Source organism: Bos taurus, chromosome 6 (genome assembly GCF_002263795.3).
Source record: "Bos taurus isolate L1 Dominette 01449 registration number 42190680 breed Hereford chromosome 6, ARS-UCD2.0, whole genome shotgun sequence".
Lineage (NCBI taxonomy): Eukaryota > Metazoa > Chordata > Mammalia > Artiodactyla > Bovidae > Bos > Bos taurus.
The window spans coordinates 83,405,115-83,421,028 of NC_037333.1; the positions used below are offsets into that span (position 1 = coordinate 83,405,115).

At 41.2% G+C, this 15,914-nt stretch overlaps 1 protein-coding gene across 1 annotated transcript in view; it reads right to left on the bottom strand.

Annotated features, from left to right (window-relative positions):
• Window positions 1–10,671, bottom strand: part of UBA6 (ubiquitin like modifier activating enzyme 6) — an 86,907-nt gene extending 76,236 nt beyond the window's left edge. Inside the window, 2 exon segments of the mRNA NM_001083438.2 lie at window positions 5,651–5,713; window positions 10,580–10,671. Of these exon segments, the coding sequence (NP_001076907.1) occupies window positions 5,651–5,713; window positions 10,580–10,650 (134 nt within the window). The 5' untranslated portion in view covers window positions 10,651–10,671.
• Between the last annotated feature and the right edge of the window lie 5,243 nt (window positions 10,672–15,914).

Consider the following 15,914-nt stretch of genomic DNA (forward strand, 5'->3'; position numbering starts at 1 on the left):
TGGGGAAAATGACAGCTGGAGTGAGAAGAAAGGTAGAAATTACCAACGGGCGCAGAGAAAATGTTTAGTTGTGATTGATATTATCTAAATTGTGGAGATGATTTCATGAGTATATACACATGTCAAAACATATCAATTTGTACACTTTAAATATGCTTGATCTACTTTATACTAATTTATATCTCAGTGAAACTGTGGGAAAATATGTATTTATGATGGGAGATACTCTTTCATGGGTCTTTCAACTCCAAGATGTCTCTAGATATGCCTAGAAGGCAATGTCTTAACTGCTCTTTACTTGGCCTTTTCTCAGGGTTGTATTTAACTCTGAGATATGAAGTAGGACTTGGGAGTAAGGAGAACCAATATTAGGATGATGCCCATGCTCTTTGCTGTATCATTAGGAGCGAAACACTTTGTCTCTGACCCAGATGTTCCACATTTTCTGTTAGCATCCACTAAATAATAGGCTAGCTTTTAGCTTTTAAGTGGGGCAAAATCAAATCCTAGATTTTGACAATATTAATATAAATTTTGGCAAAGATAAACAATAGGATGTCAGAGGGTAAAGGGGTGAGAAGTGACATGGAAGCTAAAAACAAAGACAGGACCATAACTCATGGCACATTAGAAGTTATTGAACTCATAGGTACCATTCTTCATGATGAATTTTTTTCATCATGTGCACATTTTCTCATTAAATATGTTGAATAAGTGAGTGGATGAAAAAAAATTAATAAATGAAAGAAACGATGACACTTAAAAGGTTGCTGCTGCTGCTGCTGCTAAGTCGCTTCAGTCGTGTCCAACTCTGTGCAACCCCATAGACGGCAGCCCACCAGGCTCCCCCGTCCCTGGGATTCTCCAGGCATGAACACTGGAGTGGGTTGCCATCTCCTTCTCCAATGCATGAAAGTGAAAAGTGAAAGTGAAATCGCTCAGTTGTGTCGGACTCCTAGCGACCCCATGGACTGAAGCCTACCAGGCTCCTCCATCCATGGGATTTTCCAGGCAAGAGTACTGGAGTGGGGTGCCATTGCCTTCTCCGCTTAAAAGGTTAAGTAACCTAATATCATACCCTCACAAACAATGGAGAATGATTCAAATTCAGATCTAACACCAAAGTTCAAACTCTTGCCACTGCTACACTATATCCAAAGAGGGCTTAAATGTATATTATACTATTTGGCTGGAGAAGGAAATGGCACCCAGGATTTTAAACTGAGAAGCCATGGACTGTGAGATAAGTGCCAAAAATACAACTTTGAACAACTTATGAAAGATGGATTAGAAACAAGAATAGTTCTAAAGAGATCACGTATGAGAAAATTACAATAGTTCAATTGAGAAATTCCAAAGCAGGGAGAGAAAATGAAAAAAAAAATGGAATTAAGAGTTGCTTAAAAGGAACTGAAAGGATTTAAAGAATTGAATTTGGAAGATGATAAATAAGGAAAGATCTAGGATGACACCAAGGTTTCTAGCTTAGGTTACTGAATAGGTCTGGCACACCATTTAATTAAGCTTGGAAATGGGAAGAGAGAAGGAAAAGCTTTCCAGTGGTGTTGAGATACTTCATGCTGAAAAATTATATTAATAGTTTTTTCATGAAATCTTTAAGGCTAAGATATTATTCTTAAGAGGTATTATTCTTCTCATTTACACATGAGAAGTATGAGAAGTATAAAGATTAAATAACTAGTTTTGGTTCATATAAATGTCAGGATTGGATGTGAACATTCTCTTCTAAAGTCAAAGACCTTATTCACTTCTCTCTACAAAGTGTTTCTCAAAAAGTAGATATTATAACACAACACTGAAAATCAACTATATGTCAAATTTTTTTTTTAAACAAGCTATCTGCTGAACATCTGCCTGGTTTACATTTAAACCATCTTGTATGCATTTTAAAAAGAAGGTACTGAGCTTGGAAGAAGAAAGCTGAAGAAAGAGACTTAAGCATCACTGCTGCTAAGCTGCTGCTGCTAAGTCACTTCAGTCGTGTCTGACTCTGTGCGATCCCATAGACGGCAGCCCACCAGGCTCCCCCGTCCCTAGAATTCTTCAGGCAAGAACACTGGAGTGGGTTGCCATCTCCTTCTCCAATGCAGGAAAGTGAAAAGCGAAAGTGAAGTCGCCCAGTCACGTCCGACTCTTAGGGACCCCACGGACTACAGCCTACCAGGCTCCTCCGTCCATGGGATTTTCCAGGCAAGAGTACTGGAGTGGGGTGCCATTGCCTCATCACTAGCTTAGAGAAATAGCTAAAATCGTGGAAATGGACATGAACCAAAGAATAAACTGAGATAAAAATCCTAAAGTTGGAACCTGGCTTTACATAAGAGAAGTCTGAGAAATCTAGGAATACAAGCAAATTCAAGAAAACTGTTATCTCAAAAGCCAGAAGAACTTCCTCTAGTATTCCACTAGAATATGCACAGTATTGATACTACTATGATTGTACTAATCCAGAACCTAAGAATGCCCTGATGCTGCTCTTATATTCATTCACCCCTTCTTCATATAGTGACCTCTCCATAGGAACCTATATACAAGAAACATTAAGAAAAAAAGAGAGAGACAGCAAAGTACAGCAAAGTAATAATTTTATCATTATCTGAATTAGTTTTAATTTCCTCCAATGGTGTCCCCTGGTGTGGGATGGTAAAGAATCTGCCTGCAATGTGGAAGACTGGCCCTGGGTCAGGAAGATACCCTGAAGAAGGGAATGGCAACTCAGTCCAGTGTTCTTACCTGGAGAACGTGGACAGAGGAGCCTGGCAGGCTAGTCCATGGTATCAGAGAGTCGGAATGACTGAGTGAGTAACACATATATAGATACCTCCAATGGAGCATCTTTTGGTAAAAGCAAAGTTAGAAAACCAAGTCTTGAGTACTAAATTGGGACTCATTCATTGTTTTTAGATAAATCACTGGATTAGCAGGCTCAGGCATATCTTTGGAGAAAAAGAAATGGGCAAATCTATAGAACTGGCCAAGTCTGCCTAACTTACCTGACAATGCACGGTAATAAAGATGCAAAACTAAATAGAGACGTGGCTCTGAATGCTGTCAGAAGTGCTCCTCCAGCCCCCCAAAAACCTTTAGATCTGAGAATAATTGCAGGTTTAGTTGATCAGAAACTATGAGGTGATTTAAGATTGAGTAAAAAGAAAAAAGTGAAATATATTTAGCAAGACACTTTGTTAAAGTAGGTATTGAAAATGCCCTAAAAATATTTTCTACTTAAATATATATATTGGATTGGGCAAAAGGTTCCTTCTATTTTTAAGTAAAAATAAAAGATATACTTTTCATTTTCACGTAAAGACTGAGGAACTTTATTGAACAATGTATTCACCGTTTTGTTCCACTACCTTCTGCCATTTTTCAGGCAACTTCATAATTCTATGTTCCCAAAACTTTTTATCTTTTTGAGCAAAGAACTGTTCCAGGTGTCTTTTACAGTCTCCAGGGAACAGTACTTGTTGGAGATGTTTCATTTTCCAGAAGGACCTTATAATAGAGGACTCCCTTCTAACCCCAGGGCTTCCCTGGTGGCTCAGACAGTGAAGAATCTGCCCGCAATGCAGGAGACCCAGGTTTGATTCCTGTGTTGGGAAGATCCCCTGGAGAAGGGCATGGCTACACACCCCAGTATTCTTGCCTGGGAAATCCCTGGGAAATCCCATGGACAGAGGAGCCTGGTGGGCTACAGTCCATGGGGTCACAGAATCAGACACAACTGAGTGACTAGCACTTTCACTTTCCAACACTATCACATACACATCACCTTCTCTGGATGAAGAATGGCCTTTGGTGTGGTTGGTGGTAGTTCATTTTGCTTGCCCCATAATCTCTTTCATTCCACATTACTGTACAGTATCTACTTTTCGCCACTCATCACAATTTGTTTTAAAAATAGAAAGTTTTCATTACAGATTTGCATGCAGAAACGTAATCAAGAAGGTTTTTTTTCCCCCCTTAACTTACATGGAACGCAAACATCAATGCAATTAACATAACCAAGCTGGTACAAATGATTTTTAACACTTGATTTGGATATTTTGAGTATGTCACCTATCTCCTGTGTGATAGAATGTTGATTGTTCTCAATTAATGTCTTGATTTGACTGCTTTCAACTTCATCTGGTCTACCAGACTGTGGAACATCATCCAACAAGAAATCTCCAGCACGAAGCTTCGCAAATCACTTGTGACATGTTCAATCAGTCACAGCACCTTCTGCATACACTGTACCAAATCTTTTTTTTTTTTTTTTGCATTTCAGTTGCATTTTTACCTTTCTTGAACTAATACAGCATAATACACCAAAAATGCTTTCTTTCTTCCATCTTCAATAATACTGAAATGACCATATAAAAATCTACCAATTTTAATAAGTTTTTTCAAAACACACACTGACACAACAGCTGTCATAATACCACCTAATAAAACTGTTTTGAATGAACTAAAAGACAACTAAGCACTACTAGAGCCTCCTTACAAAAAAAAAAGAACGAACCTTTTGGCCAACCCAATATAATTATAGCTAGGATATCATATGGTAAAACAGTTTTCACATAAGCAAAATCAAGTTAGTCTTTTTCTTCCAAGGGTCTAGGACAAAATAGGACTTGAAATCAACATATCAGCTCCTCCTAAGCTGCTTAAAACTGACTCTGCATCCCACATAAAATAATATAAAAAGAAATCCAAAATACATAAAAAGCCTATTGTTCCAAATTCTACCTACATAAAATCTTTTTTTCATGATTACATATACAGAAAAATCTAAAAACTTTTAAATGGTGATTATACTATCTTCCATGCAAACATCTCAAAGTATTTAAGAAATTTACTAGAAATGACAGCAATTTATGTGTTTTTAAGTGAAGTGAAGTTGCTCAGTCATGTCGTTTACAACTCTTTGCAACCCCATGGACTGTAGCCTACCAGGCTCCACCATCCATGGAATTTTCCAGGCAAGAGTACTGGAGTAGGTTGCCATTTCCTTCTTCAGGGAATCTTCCTGACTCAGGGATCTAACCCAGGTCTCCCACATTACAGGCAGACGCTTAACCGTCTGAGCCACCAGGGAAGCCTTATGTGTTTTTAAGTTCTCTTTAATTTTGAAAAAAGTATCCCGATTTCATAAAAAAAATATGGTAAAAAAAAGTCCCACTAAATTCCATTCAAACCACCGCTCTTCAATCACTTCTCCACTGTCTATGCAGTGCAAACATGGATTGTTGTTAATGAGCTTACACTGAAGTAAACATATTCTCTAGATGCTGCTGTATCACTAACTAAAGTGAAATGAATTGTCTTTCATGAGACTCACTCCTGCAATATCAGGAAATTAAATATGTACTCCTGTCCAGAAATAAGAGGTATATTTGGTAGTGGATAGCAAAATCATTCTTAGTCACACCAATTAAACCTAAAGCAACCAAGATTTAAATATTATTCAAGCTTTCAGACTATAGTAAAAGAAAGAAAGAAACTGTAATTTTTACTTGAGCAGAACTCTTACAACACATTTTACAAAATTCTGCAAAGGCCTAATGGTGTCTTCGAACAGACTACCTATACTCCATTACGGGAGAAGAACTATTGGAAAAAACATTTGCTTCCATAAGGTTCTTACCTGTATAATGCATCATCAATCTCCACAGATTCTGTTGGCATGATGGAGAAATTTGTATTTGCACTGAAAAAAGAAAACAAAAGAGCAAGTATAGCTATTTAATATTCATATTTTGTAATGTAAAATATGTGAAATCAGATTCACCAGGTACTAAAAGAGATCTTACAAACCAGACATATATTTTATTATTTACCAGTTTATTTCAATTGTAAAAATAGGTCAAAATTAAATTCATTCACTGCTTGCTGTGTGTGTAAATTAGAGCCCATAGTTGTTTTATTCTCAGGTGTTATCATTGCTGTAATTGCTATAAATATCATTGCTATAATATATATTCTGATGGATTTATATTTTAGCAATACTGAGTGGCCCATAAACCTTCTATAATATACATACCCAGAATTTAACATATAATTATGATATCTAGGGCTTCCCTGGTAGCTCAGCTGATAAAGAATCTACCTGCAATGCAGGAGACCCCAGCTTGATTCCTGGGTCAGGAACATCCCCTGGGGACGGGATGGGCTACCCACTCCAGTATTCTTGGGCTTCTCTGGTGGCTCAGATGGTAAAGAATCCTCCAGCAATGAGGGAGACCTGGGTTCGATCCCTGGTTGGGAAGACACCCTGGAGAAGGGAACAGCCACCCATTCCAGCAGTCAAATAAGACAAAATAATAATAGTTTAGCCATAAGACAAAGTCAAGGACTTTAGTTGTCTTGCAGATGCTAACATCCCTACCAAGCGGAAGAAGTTAACTGACCAGCAGCAGGTAGACCTCAGATTAGTTGGAACCAGAAGGGTGATGACCAAGGTTCCAAAAACATTACCCTGTTATCTCACCATCAAGCAATCAGAGAACTGAGCATGGATCACATACCCTATGACCCTCTCCCTCAGACTGTCTTTAAAAACCCTTCCCTGAAAGCCAATGGGGCAGTTTTTGTCTTTGGAGCATGAGCTGCCAGTGTTCTTTGCTAAATCCTGCAATAAACTGTACTTTCTTCACTACAACCTGGTGTCAGTAGATTGGCTTTGCTGCACATTCAGTGAGTGGACCCAAGTTTGGTAACACAATCAACTAAATGGTCTCGTTCTGCTCAGGCGGCTCACTGCTGTATTTTTTTCAAATCACATATCCTTAACTATTTATTATCTGCCTTCCCCTATAGAAAGGGGAAGGCAGATGTGCTCCATTGGGAATTTACTACCATATTTCAAATCTCTAAAACAGTACCTGGCATTTAATAACAAGAACAAACATTGTGTCACACAGTTTTAAGTGTTTACCTCAAACTACCGCACAATTGCACTCATCTCACACGCTAGTAAAGTAATGCTCAAAATTCTACAAGCCAGGCTTCAGCAATATGTGGACCGTGAACTTCCAGATGTTCAAGCCGGTTTTAGAAAAGGCAGAGGAACCAGAGATAAAATTGCTAACATCTGCTGGATCATCGAAAAAGCAAGAGAGTTCTAGAAAACATCTATTTCTGCTTTATTGACTATGCCAAAGCCTTTGACTGTGTGGACAATAAACTGTGGAAAATTCTGAAAGAGATGGGAATACCAGACCACCTGACCTGCCTCTTGAGAAACCTATATGCAGGTCAGGAAGCAACAGTTAGAACTGGACATGCAACAACAGACTGGTTCCAAATAGGAAAAGGAGTACGTCAAGGCTGTATATTGTCACCCTGCTTATTTAACTTCTATGCAGAGTACATCATGAGAAACGCTGGGCTGGAAGAAGCACAAGCTGGAATCAAGATTGCCAGGAGAAATATCAATAACCTCAGATATGCAGATGACTCCACCCTTATGGCAAAGTGAAGAGGAACTAAAAAGCCTCTTGATGAAAGTGAAAGAGGAGAGTGAAAAAGTTGGCTTAAAGCTCAACATTCAGAAAACGAAGATCATGGCATCCGGTCCCATCACTTTATGGGAAATAGATGGGGAAACAGTGCAAACAGTGTCAGACTTTATTTTTGGGGGCTCCAAAATCACTGCAGATGGTGTCTGCAGCCATGAAATTAAAAGACGCTTCCTCCTTGGAAGTTATGACCAACCTAGACAGCATATTCAAAAGCAGAGACATTACTTTGCCAACAAAGGTCCGTCTAGTCAAGGCTATGGTTTTTCCAGTGGTCATATATGGATGTGAGAGTTGGACTGTGAAGAAAGCTGAGCACTGAAGAATTGATGCTTTTGAACTGTGGTGTTGGAGAAGACTCTTGAGAGTCCCTTGGACTGCAAGATCCAACCAGTCCATTCTAAAGGAGATCAGCCCTGGGTGTTCTTTGGAAGGAATGATGCTAAAGCTGAAACTCCAGTACTTTGGCCACCTCATGCGAAGAGTTGACTCATTGGAAAAGACTCGGATGCTGGGAGGGATTGGGGGCAGGAGGAGAAGGGAATGACAGAGGATGAGATGGCTAGATGGCATCACCGACTCAATGGACGTGAGTTTGAGTGAACTCCGGGAGATGGTGATGGACAGGGAGGCCTGGCGTGCTGTGATGCACGGGGTCGAAGAGTCAGACACGACTGAGCAACTGAACTGAACTGAACTCAGTTAACCCTTTCAACAACTTTAGGAGATAGACACTATTACTATATCCATTGAACAGAGGAAAAAACCTGAGATTGACAGAGATTAACCTAAATAACCTGCCCAAGGTCACGGAGCAGGTAAATGGCAAGCCCTGCAACTAATCAGTCTAGGTTCCTACAACCACACTATATTGTCTACTACCTCTCACAGTGGGGGATTCCAAGGTGGCTCAGTGGTAAAGAATCCACCTGCCAATTAAGGAGACACAGGTTCCATCCCTGGGTCTGGAAGATCTCCCGGAGTAGGAAATGGCAACCCACTACAGTATTCTTGCCTGGACATTTCCATGGACTGGCAGGCTACAGTCCATGGGTTCAGGTGGAGACGACTGAACACACACACACACACACACACACACACACACACACACACCTCTCATAGAAGGCATGAAGAAGCACTAAAAAAAATCTGTTAAATGAATTTTAAAAATTAAAAAACTGTGATGTTGGAAAAGTCTTTTGGGGAGTCTCTTGGATTGCAAAGAGATCAAACCAGTCAATCCAAAGGAAATCAACCCTGAATATTCATTGGTGGAAGGACTGATGCTGAAGCTAAAGCTCCAATACTTTGGCCACCTGATGTGAAGAGCCAACTCATTAGAAAAGACCCTGATGCTGGGAAAGATTGAAGGCAGGAGTAAAAGGGGACGACAGAGGATGAGATGGTTGGATGGCATCACCGACTCAATGGTCATTAGTTTGAGCAAGCTCCAGGAGCTGGTGATGGATAGGAAAGCCTGGCATGCTGCAGTCCATGGGGTCGCAAAGAGTCGGACATGACTGAGCAACTGAACTGAACTGAACCATACTGGTGTGACAAGATCAGAGTGATATATCAATTACTGCAGCTCATTTCAATTTTTTCACAGTGTGGCACAGAAAGAAAAATGATAATTGGGAAACACAGATGGTTCATGGGCAGAGGGAACCACCAGGACAATTTGAGCCTGAGCTAAAATCAATACCATCTTGGCAAAAGTGTAATTCATTCTAGGTTTTGGGAAGCTCTATATATCAGTTTCAGGATTCTAAAAACAACGTGATAACACAAAATTCAATTTCAGGATCCAATTTTATAGGCCTGGTATATTGATATATAGGCAAAGAATTTGAAAACATATGGTCGAAAATGTTATTATTTCTCTTATCATTGTGATATCACCTTCCAGCTAACTAATAAAAACACATACACAATATTCCCTGGCACTCCAACAAAATACAAAACTCAAGAAAAAGTCTTCTTACAACTTTCTTACTGTTAGTACACTTTCTCTAGCTGTCTTCCTTGCATGGTGAGCAACAGTCTAAGATGGTAAAGCTCTTAAGTAAAAATCAGAAAAGCTACATTCTAACCAGTTCTGTCTCTTAGTGATTATGACTGACATCCACTTTTCAGAAAGTGCTGCCTTACTGGAATCTTTCAAATATTCTTCTTCTGATAAGGTCTTAAATGGCAAACGAAAATGCTTTAAATAAGAGGAGGTTTTATTTGTATTACATAATATCCCCCACGTAAGTCTGGCAGTGCTGGCAATGGCAGGCAATACCATGGTATCAAAGCATCCTTTCGGTCTAAGGCTGGTGAAAAAGCCATAGGCTTGTGAATATTCATATTAGCTCAAAATCAAATATCCACCACTTCTGTCTTCGGCACATCATATTCTGGTAGTGGGCAGAATGTAACTATCCGCTTTATTAATTATGAAATGACAAATAGGAACTACATAAATGTTTCCACTCTATTTCTGCAGGAACACCAACTGCGAAATAAGAATGGGTAACTCGTGGTTTTCTTCCCTGCGTTTTTCTTTCTTTTTTCTCTCTTGTTTTAAAGGGCAATCAACAGGCCTCAGGGTGTTCTGACTACTACTGATTCATTATTACCGAGTTCCCTCTGGTAATAGTTTTCAAAGGAGAATCTCAGCGGAGGATCGTGCACCATGGAGCTCGGCTTTCACTTTATCGAAAGGAAGGAAGGTGTACGGCACCGGGGCAGGGAAGCTCGCACCGAAAGCCCCTCCCTCCCTCCTACGTCCGGTGACTGGAAGGAAGAAGGATGGCAGACCCCAACCAGAACTGAGAAAGCGATGAAAGGGGCAACGAGTGGATTTCCTCCTCAGCAAAGCCGGGAGTCGCAGAGGCCGGAGCCCGCGCCGCCACACCTACCCCGCGCGCTACCCTCGCCGCCCAAGGCCGGCTCTGCCCTGCCCCGCGGCCTCTCGCGCGCTCCCTGCCCGTCCGAGTGGGAGATGCAGAAAGTCGGACCCCGGGTTCTGCCCGCCACGCCTCACTTCGCGCCCACATTCGTTCTCTCACCGGCTGGTTCTCCAGGAGGAGCAAGATGCCTCTTCCCCGGGACGTGCTGCCACCGGCAGGGATCCCTCCATCGCCTCCAGAGACGCAGCCTCAGCGGACCACTGGGAGGCAGGGAAGAGGGCGGGACGCGAGGTCAAGGGGCGGGCAATGACGTCACAGGAGGGGGCCGGCCTCAGAAGCCAGCAGCCAGGCGGCGCCTTCCCGTCAACCCTAGGGGCATCCTGGCTTCCGGTTTGGGTGTGGTCCGGGGGAGGGCTTTGCCGCAGGTAGTTGAAGCGCGCAGCTGGGTGGGTGTGTGTCTCTCTGTCTGTGTTGGGGGGCGGGGTGGTGGTGGGAACGGGGAGTGTGTGTGTGTGTGGGTGTGTGTGTGTGTGTGTGTGTGTCTGTCTGTCTGTCTATCTGTCAGAGTCTTACCGTCTGACCCATCAGGGAAGCCTGAAGTGGCACTGTAGCGACTTGGTTCTGGCGGATTTAAGCTGAACCAAAACTCATCGCAAGCCAAGCACAGGATTTCAATGGCCAGCGAAGTCATGGAATTCCATAGCAAAATCCTTAAGAGTTTTCCGGCAAGAAGAAACGCTTCATTTTATTAAAAATAGAAAAAACCGAAAGGCTAGTAATAAGTAGCTCCGGATTTCCCGTCTGGAATTCCAGTTTAAGACGTTATACGTGTAACATCTAATTTTGGACATGTATTACATGTCAAGCACTGTCACAAATTTGGTAGAATCATGTGATTTTCTTGAACGATGAATGGCATATGTCATCCAGGTGGCCTTTAGTTTGTGAGTGAGGGACAAATTTACAATCAATGTAAGTGACTTCCCAGATTAAGTACCAAAATATACGTCTAAGAACCTCTCAACTAATTTTTTTTTTTGGAAGCTCCAGAGTGAAAGTAAACGGGGGATATGTCCACAAACTCCTTTTCTGAAGTTCTGGAAATAGAGACTGTTTCACATAACTTAGGTCATCTAGCCAAGAATGGGATATTTCAATTTTAATGAAAGATTTCAAAGAGCAAGTTTTTTTTTTTGTTTGACAATCTATGATTTTAGAGAAAAGAGTTCTTTGTGAGTAAAAAAAGTAGCAGTTACTCGAAGTGGATTCTTTTGGTGATGCTTTACAGCATATTCTTGGGAGAAATAGTATTTTCTGTTAACTTTACAGCTGGCTTTATCTGTCTTTATGCCTGATGAATGGCAAAGCAGATGTTTACTTTTCTTAGTTCAGGCTCATGTTTCTTTCCTCTCAGGTTTCAGGAAAACTCTTCCAGCACTAGAAAGCTCCTTTCTTGCTTTAGTGTAGTGCTGAAAAGTATGGTGGCTGATTTCTATAATTTCCGTCGTTTCAGTTGTCCCTGTGTTGCACGTGTGTTTATAGGTATTATGTATGTTTGTATGTTTGAATACTAAAAAGCCTCTTGATGAAAGTGAAAGAGGAGAGTGAAAAAGTTGGCTTAAAGCTCAACATTCAGAAAATGAAGATTATGGCATCTGGTCCCATCACTTCATGGGAAATAGATGGGAAAACAGTGGAAACAGTGTCAGACTTTATTTTGGGGGGCTCCAAAATACTGCAGATGGTGATTGTAACCATGAAATTAAAAGACGCTTACTCTTTGGAAAGAAAGTTATGATCAACCTAGATAGCATATTCAAAAGCAGAGACATTACTTTGCCAACAAAGGTCCGTCTAGTCAAGGCTATGGTTTTTCCAGTGGTCATGTATGGATGTGAGAGTTGGTCTGTGAAGAAAGCTGAGCGCCAGAGAATTGCTGCTTTTGAACTGTGGTGTTGGAGAAGACTCTTGAGAGTCCCTTGGACTGCAAGGAGATCCAACCAGTCCATTCTGAAGGAGATCAGTCCTGAGTGTTCATTGGAAGGACTGATGCTGAAGCTGAAACTCCAGTAGTTTGGCCCCCTCATGCAAAGAGTTGACTCATTGGAAAGGACTCTGATGCTGGGAGGGATGGGGGGCAGGAGGAGAAGGGGACGACAGAGGATGAGATGGCTGGATGGCATCACCAACTCGATGGATGTGAGTTTGAGTAAACTCCGGGAGTTGGTGATAGACAGGGAGACCTGGCGTGCTGCGATACATGGGGTCGCAAAGAGTCGGACCTGACTGAGCGACTGAACTGAACTGAACAGGGCATAATACAATAGCTTTGTTTTAAAATCTTTATTTGGGATAATTTTAGATTTACAGAAAATTTGCAAAGGTAAAACAATTTCTGTATATGCTTCACTCAGTTTCTTCTAATGATAACATCTTACATAACTGTGGTCCATTTGTCAAGGCTGAGAAATTAATATTGGTACAATACTATTCACTAGCTACATACTTTATTTGGATTCCACCAGTTTTTCACTAATGTCCTCTTTTTGGTACGTGTCCAATCCAGGATACGATATATTTAGAATTGCCCTGTCTTGATCATCATGTAAGTGTACATTTTAATGAATATCTTCTTGAAATTTTATGTGCAAATTGGATTTCTGAAATAGTTTATATCATAAATTATAAAGATAATAACATCTATATTGTGTTTTATAATTATAGAGGCTATTTACATGTATTTTCCACTTCATCGGAGAAGGCAATGGCAACCCACACCAGTACTCTTGCCTGGAAAATCCCATGGATGGAGGAGCATGGAAGGCTGCAGTCCATGGGGTCGCTAGGAGTCTGACACGACTGAGTGACTTCACTTTCACTTTTCACTTTCATGCATTGGAGAAGGAAATGGCAACCCACTCCGGTGTTCTTACCTGGAGAATCCCAGGGACAGGGGACCCTGGTGGGCTGCCATCTCTGGGGCCGCATAGAGTTGGACACGACTGAACCGACTTAGCAGTAGCAGCAGTAGCAGTCCACTTCATACTCCTAAATTATTGACTGTTAGGTCAGAAATGATACTGAGCAGTCACCTAAATATACAACGCCATTGCTTTACAGAGGATGACTCAAAAAGATGAAGAGCTTAAATGTTTTGGATAAATTCACATCATTGTAGATTCAGAGCCATGACTAGTTTCATCCCTTGTTGTGTATTTCTCTAATATATTATACCCAGATGCCCCAAATTGGAACATCTGTTCTGTGACTGTCATAAAGACTAGGAAGTACTGAGTCCTGAGGTCAGGCGTTCATGACCATGGTTGGAAAGCAGCCAACCTTCTGAGTTTTGGAGCAGACTTCACTGTCCAAAGCTGCTGCAGTAACATTTGAACTGTCTTCAAGCTGGCCATTTGAAAGAACTCGAGAGAATTCTTTTGTGAAGGAAATAAGCCTTTCCAAAATGTGAATAATTATCCTCTTAAGTGGTCTATGGATTGAGATGTATGCTTATAATGTTTTCCTGAAATATTTTTTAATTGCCCATACAACAGTACAAAGACAAATTACTGTAGATTAAAAATTGAAATAAAATTTTCCAAGACACTTTATTATTTCATTTATCGACTTATGCATCAGTGACTAGAGATCAGTTCAGTTGCTCAGTCACGTCTGACTCTTTGCAACCCCACGGACTGCAGCACGCTAGGCTTCCCTGTCCAACATCACCTCCAGGAGCTTACTCAAACTCGTCCATCAAGTTGGTGATGCCCTCCAACCATCTCATCCTCTGTCGTCCCCTTCACCTCCTGCCTTCAGTCTTTTCCAACATCAGGGTCTTTTCCAGTGAGTCAGCTCTTCCCATCAGGTGGCCAAAGTATTGGAGTTTCACCTTCAGCATCAGTCCTTCCAATGAATATTCAGGACTGATTTCCTTAAGGATTGTCTGATTGGATCTCCCTACAGTCCAAGGGAGTCTCGAAAATCTTCTCCAATGCCACAGTTCAAAAGCATCAATTCTTCAGTGCCCAGCTTTCTTTATAGTCCACTTCTCACATCCTTACATGACTACTGGAAAAACTATAGCTTTGACTTTGTTGGCAAAGTAATGTCTGCTTTTTGATATGCTGTCTAGGTTGATCATAGCTTTTCTTCCAAGGAGCAAACGTCTTTTAATTTTATGGCTGCAGTCACCATCTGCAGTGTTTTTGGAGCCCCTCAAAATAAAGTCTGTCACTGTTTATATTGATTCCCTGTCTATTTGCCATGAAGTGATGGGACCGAATGCCATAATCTTAATTTTCTGATGTTGAGTTTTAAACCAGCTTTTTCAGTGACTAGAGATAAAATATAATAAATCATGCTCCTAAGTTTAACCTTCTTCTAATATTGGTGGAAAACAGATAACAAATCTGAAAATCCCTAAGGTGGGACTTTGTATATTTGTGGCTTTCTAGGCAATATGCTGTAAATGCATTAGAATATGCCCTAATTTCACGGTGGAGACACTTCAACCCCTTTATGAGGGAGGCTGTTCAGCGCGCTATTCCAGAGATCCAAATTCAGCCACAGTCACTATTCAACATAGACACAAACTATTGAATTTTACCTCTTTGTCTTGACTGAAACAATATTCAGATCATGTCCCTTCCCATGGATGGCTTGTTTTCTAGTCTTTAGTTTGACAACCAGCACCTCTAGCTGGTCTATATAGCCAAAGCTATGGTTTTTTCCAACAGCTTTTGTACAGATATGTGATGTTGCTCAGAAGACTGAGCACTGAAGAACTGATGCTTTTGAATTGAAGTTCTGGGGAAGACTCTTGAGAGTCCCTTGGACTGCAATGAGATCAAACCAGTCAATCCTAAAGGAAATCAACCCAGAGTATTCATTGGAAGGACTGATGCTGAAGCTGAAGCTCCAATACTGTGGCAGACTCTTTGGAAAAGGCCCTGATGCTAGAAAAGATTGAGGGCAGGAGGGGAAAAGTGTGGCAGAGGATCAGGTGCTTAGATAGCATCACCAGCTCAATGAATCTGAATTTGAACAAAGGTCGGGAGATAGTGAAAGACAGAGGAGGCTGGCATGCTGCAGTCCATGAGGTTGTAAAGAGTCAGACAGTTGTAAAGAGACAGACTTAGTGATTGATCAACAACAACAAAACCTGTAGCCTGGAGGCATCAACCTTCAGCACAGCAGGATCTCCTGGCCTGCAGGTTAAAGCGGATGGTAGCATTTCTGCTTCGCTATGCTAGGTTGGAGGGCTGAGCATTTGCATTTCTAAAAAGTTCCCTGGTGAAATCTGTTCTGCTAGACCTAGGCCTTTGTTTTCAAAGTGCCTTGTGTTGCCCTCAGTCGCTTCCTCTAACTCATTCTGTGGGCTACCTCTGAACCTCTTTTCCATACAGCTTTCCTTATTAAATTCTGGGCTGTACTTATCTTTGCATTAGTCTTTTAATTCTATTGCTTGGTTTATTTGCAGTCCCATTCCTCT